Genomic DNA, 5,710 nt, shown 5'->3' with positions numbered 1-5,710 from the left:
GAGTTGGAGTTGGCTCTAGACTGGTTGGCTATCACCTGGTTGGGATGTCACAACGGATTGTATTGGTGGTTATCTTCCGTGAGGCGTGAGGCACATGCTTCTTTTTTAAGGGTGGAGGTCATCGACTCCCAGGTTCATTCCCTTCAAAAGTCTTTGGGCTTTTTTTGCCTTTAACATGCTAATCAACCCTTTCACATCTCCCGAGGTGGTTGGCGCCATATGTATCAGATCCGCGCGCCTGATTTCCAACGAGGACCACCGCCTACCCCAACGGGTGGCTCAGTGGTTACCAGCGGTGGTCCTCTAAAGCCCGGGTAGTAGTTCGCCTCCTTCCAATATCCACAGGTTGTAGGTTCGAGCCCCCGGGGTTTCGGAGCAAATCCCTAGTAACCGGACCACCCTCACTCTCCCAGGCAGCTGACTTAACGCACCTAACTGGTACCCAATTGAGAGGGGGGCTGGCCGGTGAGCTTCTGCTATTCTTTTGGACTAGGCTGCCTGCTTTTTTCTCAGCCACTTTTTGTTTATTTTGTTATCTTGTTTACTTGGCATCTACCATCACCACCCGGGATTTCGAGGTTACCCACCCACCGTTCCTAGAACACACGCCCCTTTTTGAACTTTAAAGTGTGGAACATGTGTTGGTACTTTGTACCACCGCTCGCTTGGAACCGAGCGGCCATAGACGTCGGGTATTCGACTGCCGGTATCCGGATCTGCGAGCGGTAGTAAGGTAGCACGGAGCGGAGATGTCTCCCAGTAACCCCGAATACTGCCCGAGCACTATGGCTAAATGGCGGGACGACCCTATCCCCTCCAGTCTCTTTCGTCGAGCTGTCTCACTCAGTTGCTCCAATTGATGGACTGCAGTTACCGCGGGCCGTTTGTGTTGACCCCGCGGGGATGGGACCTGGCTGCGATCTGCCGGAGCGGAAGTGGTGCTGGCTCCACGCCAGTTCACCTCATGATCACTTTAGATAAGTGAGCGGGCGACACACTCGGATTGTCTTTCGGGCTCACAACCTGCCCACACCCAACCAAGTCAAGCCATGAACTAACCCCCCAAACCTTTGCACCACCACACCACCACACCACCACCACCATGATCACCACCACCACCCTCCTCCTCCCCCTCCTCCTGCTTGCCACCCCCCCGGCAACCCACGCCCGCCGACACCCCCTTCCTCGGCTACCCCTCCCCCTGGGCCTCACCCACCCCACCCAACCCTGGCAGTACCCCCGACCCCGCAGAGGACAAGTCCTGGGCCGAAGCCTACGCCCAAGCCGTGGCCTTTGTCGCTGACCTGACCCTCACGGAAAAGGTCAACCTCACGACGGGGACTGGGTGGGAGGCGGATCGGTGTATTGGGAATACGGGGGGTGTGCCGAGGGTGGGGTTTCGGGGGCTGTGTTTGGAGGATGGGCCGTTGGGGGTGAGGAATAGTGAGTTTGTGTTTTTTTTGCTCTTTTTTTTTTCTCTTTTTTTTTTTTTTTTTTTCTGGTTGTTTTTTTTGGGTTTGTTGCTGGGGGTGGTGGTGGGTTGGTTGGTTGGGGGGATGATGCGTGGATGTGAGCTAACTGTGGTGATCAGCCCAGAATAACTCGGCTTTTCCTGCTGGCATTAATGTCGCTGCTACCTTCAGCCGTCGGTTGATGCGTCTGCGGGGGGAGGCTATTGGCGCCGAGTTCAGGGGGAAGGGCATCGATGTTATGCTGGGGCCGGCGTCAGGGCCGTTGGGGAGAGTGCCGCAGGGGGGGAGGAACTGGGAGGGATTTGGGTATGTTTATCCCGATATCTATTAACTGGTCAAACAAGGTGTATGGTGCTGATGATTAAGTCCCGACCCCTATCTCGCTGGCGTCGCCATGGCCGAGTCCATCCAGGGCATCCAGAGCCGTGGTGTGGTGGCCTGCGCGAAGCACTACATCCTCAACGAGCAGGAACACTACCGGGGAAGTATCGACGTGCGGATTGATGACAAGACTATGCACGAGCTCTACCTCTGGCCGTTTGCCGACGCTGTCAGGGCAGGCGTCGGCTCCGTCATGTGCTCGTACAACAAGATCAACGGGACGTATTCGTGCGAGAATGAGTGGACCACCAACTACCTGCTCAAGAACGAGCTGGGGTTTCAAGGGTTTGGTGAGTGTGACCCGTCAGGGATAACGGAAAAACCTGCTAACCGATAAAGTCATGTCGGACTGGGGAGCCCAACACACTACCCTCGGCTCAGCACTCGGCGGCCTTGACATGGCCATGCCCGGTGACGGCGGCCCCAAACCCTACGGGGCACTATGGGGGGGCGGCCTTACCGAAGCAGTCCTCAAGGGTGACATACCCCAATGGCGGCTTGATGACATGGTGGTCCGCATCATGGCGGCCTACTTCAAAGTCCACGCCGGCAACTACACCTCCCGCCCAGACATCAACTTCTCCGCGTGGACCAACCAGACCACCGGCCCCTTACACCCCTCCTCCAACCAATCCATCACCACCGTCAACGAGTTCGTCGACGTCCAGGCCGACCACGCCGCCCTGATCCGCGAAATCGGCGCCAAATCCATCGTCCTCCTCAAAAACACCAACAACATCCTCCCCCTCTCCGCACCCCCCAGCATCGCCGTCATCGGCGACGACGCCCAAGACCCCCCCAACGGCCCCAACGCCTGCCCCGACCGCGGCTGCTTCGGCGGGCCCGGCACCATCGCCATGGGCTATGGCTCCGGCACCGCCGACTTCCCCTACCTCATCTCCCCGGCCACCGCCCTCCTGCACCAATCCCGCCTCACCAACACCACCTTCCACAACACCACCTCCAACTGGGACCTCCCCACCGCCCAAGCCCTCGCCTCCACCGCCCACACCGCCATCGTCTTCGCCGCCGCCACCTCGGGCGAGAACTACCTCACCGTGGCCTCCAACGCCGGCGACCGCAACAACCTCACCCTCTGGGGCAACGGCGACGCGCTGATCGCCGCCGTCGCCGCCGTCAACCGCCACACCATCGTGGTGCTGCACACCCCGGGCCCCGTACTCCTCTCCTCCATCGCCGACCACCCCAACGTCTCGGCCATCCTGTGGGCGGGGTTCCCCGGGCAGGAGTCGGGCGCCGCGCTGGTGGATGTGCTGTATGGGCGGGTGGCGCCGCAGGGGCGGAGTCCGTTTACGTGGGCGACGGAGGAGGCGGATTATGGGGAGGGGTGGTTGTTACGGGAGGCGGGGGATCCGAGGAGGGCGGTGCAGACGTTTGGGGAGGGCGTGTTTGTGGATTATAGGTGGTTTCAGAAGGGGGGGAGGGGCGTGGTGTATCCGTTTGGGTTTGGGTTGGGGTATACGAGGTTTGGGTATGCGAATTTGACGGTGGCGAGGAGGGAGGAGGTGGTGGGGCCGGTGTTGGGGGCGCCTGAGGGGGTGACGGGGCCGGCGCCGGTGTTTGGGGTTGTGGAGGAGGGGTTGGGGAAACATGTGGCGCCGGAGGGGTTTGGGAGGATATCGCCGTATGTGTATTCGTGGTTGAATAATAGTGAAGAGTTTGTTGCTGGGGGGGCTGGGAATGTTAGCGATTTCCCGGCCCCGGCGAGGGATGGTTCGGCCCAGCCTTTTCTGCCTGCTTCAGGGGCGCCGGGGGGAAACCCGGGGCTCTATGAGGTTTTGTATACGATTACTGCGCGTATTACAAACCAGGGCAAGGTGAAGGGGACTGAGATACCTCAGCTGGTACGTTTGTTTACTTTCTACCCCCGAGTCAGTGACCAGGATGGGATGAACCGCTGACACTGACACAACCACAGTTCGTCCAACTCGGTGGCGAAGACAACCCCTGGGGTATTCTCCGCGGCTTTGACGAGGTTGAGCTTGAGCCGGGAGAGACCAAGACGGTCACGTTCAACCTGACGCGGAGGGATGTCAGCAACTGGAACACGACCACGCAGAACTGGGAGATCACCGACAGGGAGAAGGTTGTCTTTGTGGGCTCCAACGTACGGGATATCCACCTGAACTCGTCACTGCCAGCGCCGGTCGGGATGACATGGAAGCACGGCTGAGGGGTGTTTGGTAGCACCATCAACTGAACTGAGCATTCAGATATAACAACCGACCGAACTACTTCATAATGGTATCTCATCGCAGCCGCTAGACAACCGGGCGTTCCAGTCCCAACCCAAACCATGCTCATCATTGATATCGCTCATTAAGTTACCCGCTCGGCTCATAAACATCCCGTCTACCCGGGACTTAATAAGTGTAGCGGAATCCAGGCTCGTAGTTATCATCCTGCAACCATGTCAGCACAAGCCCAACCCCTACCCGGATCACAGAAAGACTTACCGCATCACACTCGAGCTCCCTCTCGCCCCGATCAGCCTTCTTGTTAAGGCGGTAAAAGTCAAGCGAAAGCGCGCCCACCATAAGCATGGTCAGGAGCGTGGTGGCGATGCAGGCGTACAGGCCCGGGCGGTAGCCCGGCATATCCTGGTCGCGGAAGACGAGACTGCCGGCGATACCGCCGATGCCGCCAAACGAGACGAAGGTGGCGCTGCAGAAGGCGCGCTTCCACTGGCCGCGGATGTTGTTCGCCTGGTACGACATGGCGGCGGGCACGTTGGCATTGGCGCCGGCGGTGACGAGGAAGACGCCGAAGTAGCGGACGCCGGCGTTCGTGTGGAAGCCCATGATCGGGAGGCCGATGATGCACAGTAGGCAGTTGAAGATGATGATGGGTCCGCGCAGCCGGTACTTGTCGCCCGCCCAGCCCGTGGCGTACATGATGATACCGGCGAACGCGTAGGGGGGCGCCACGAGGCACTGCGCCTCGCCGACACTGAAACCCATGCTCCCCCTGAGGATGATGGGCAGGAAGTAGGCGAGCGCGTAGGTGACGGTTGTGGTGTTGAAGAAGATCATGGCGTACGCCCACACCTTGATGTCGGTGCCAGCGCGAAGATACTTGGCCAGTGAGAAGGGCTGCGGCTTGACGTCTCCACGATCGGCGTCGACACGAGCGCACACCCTAAGCGTCCATCGTCAGTGGCAGAACGAACACAAAGGGCTCCCGGATCGTGTTAGCAACTCACCACTCCTTTTCCCGAGCTGAGAGGAAGCTCCAGCTCTTGCGCTTTGCGTCGGGGAAATCAACCAGAAGCCAGTATCCAACAAAACCAAGCAGCACGGTTATGATACCCTCGATAATGAAGATCCAGCGCCAGCCGTTGAGGCCAGCCAGACCCCCCATCTGCATGAGCTGCTCGCGTGTTAGTGGATATGATGGCCTCGAGAACCACGAAGGAGGCTACCCACTCCGAAAGCCAGGATACCGGCAAAGGCAGAAGCGACACAGCCGACCAAGTAAAACACCGAGTTCCGCTTGCCAACCTCGTCTATTTAATGTCAGCCAACCACTCCCCTTTCCTCTACCCCCCCCCCCCCCCCCCCCCGGGGGGTTTTTACGTTTTGTGTACCCAGTGGGCAGCAGGGTAACCCCGGGCGAGGAAAAGCCTAACTCATGAGTTAGGCACCAGTGGTCCCTCCCCCCTCGAGGGGGGGTAGAATTAAGGTTTACAAAAAAACCCAGGAAGAAAGTCCACCCTTTGTCCCTAGTCTATGTTATCGAAAATCCCATTCCATTCTTGGAGGGCGCGCCAGAGAATGCATGTGAACACCCATAAGAATTCCGCGCCCCATTTTTTCGCATCATGACTGGTTGGATGG

The 5,710-nt window shown here is 59.0% G+C and overlaps 2 protein-coding genes across 2 annotated transcripts; one reads left to right on the top strand and one right to left on the bottom strand.

The window, feature by feature from the left end:
- Nucleotides 1-1,102: 1,102 nt before the first annotated feature.
- Nucleotides 1,103-4,047, top strand: CHGG_09678 (uncharacterized protein; the record flags this gene model as incomplete). Its single annotated transcript, XM_001227604.1, has 5 exons — nucleotides 1,103-1,233; nucleotides 1,644-1,778; nucleotides 1,839-2,143; nucleotides 2,235-3,718; nucleotides 3,793-4,047. The coding sequence occupies 5 exons, from the start codon at nucleotides 1,103-1,105 to the stop codon at nucleotides 4,045-4,047; spliced, it is 2,310 nt and encodes a 769-aa protein (XP_001227605.1).
- A 190-nt stretch (nucleotides 4,048-4,237) lies between these two features.
- Nucleotides 4,238-5,240, bottom strand: CHGG_09677 (uncharacterized protein; the record flags this gene model as incomplete). Its single annotated transcript, XM_001227603.1, has 3 exons — nucleotides 4,238-4,276; nucleotides 4,331-5,012; nucleotides 5,077-5,240. 3 exons carry the CDS (start codon nucleotides 5,238-5,240, stop codon nucleotides 4,238-4,240), a joined length of 885 nt encoding a protein of 294 aa, XP_001227604.1.
- Between the last annotated feature and the right edge of the window lie 470 nt (nucleotides 5,241-5,710).

This window comes from Chaetomium globosum, genomic scaffold, assembly GCF_000143365.1.
Source record: "Chaetomium globosum CBS 148.51 scaffold_7 genomic scaffold, whole genome shotgun sequence".
NCBI classification, from domain to species: Eukaryota; Fungi; Ascomycota; class Sordariomycetes; order Sordariales; family Chaetomiaceae; genus Chaetomium; species Chaetomium globosum.
Note: the sequence above shows the minus strand (reverse complement) of the source record. Positions and strands in the feature narration are given on the sequence as shown.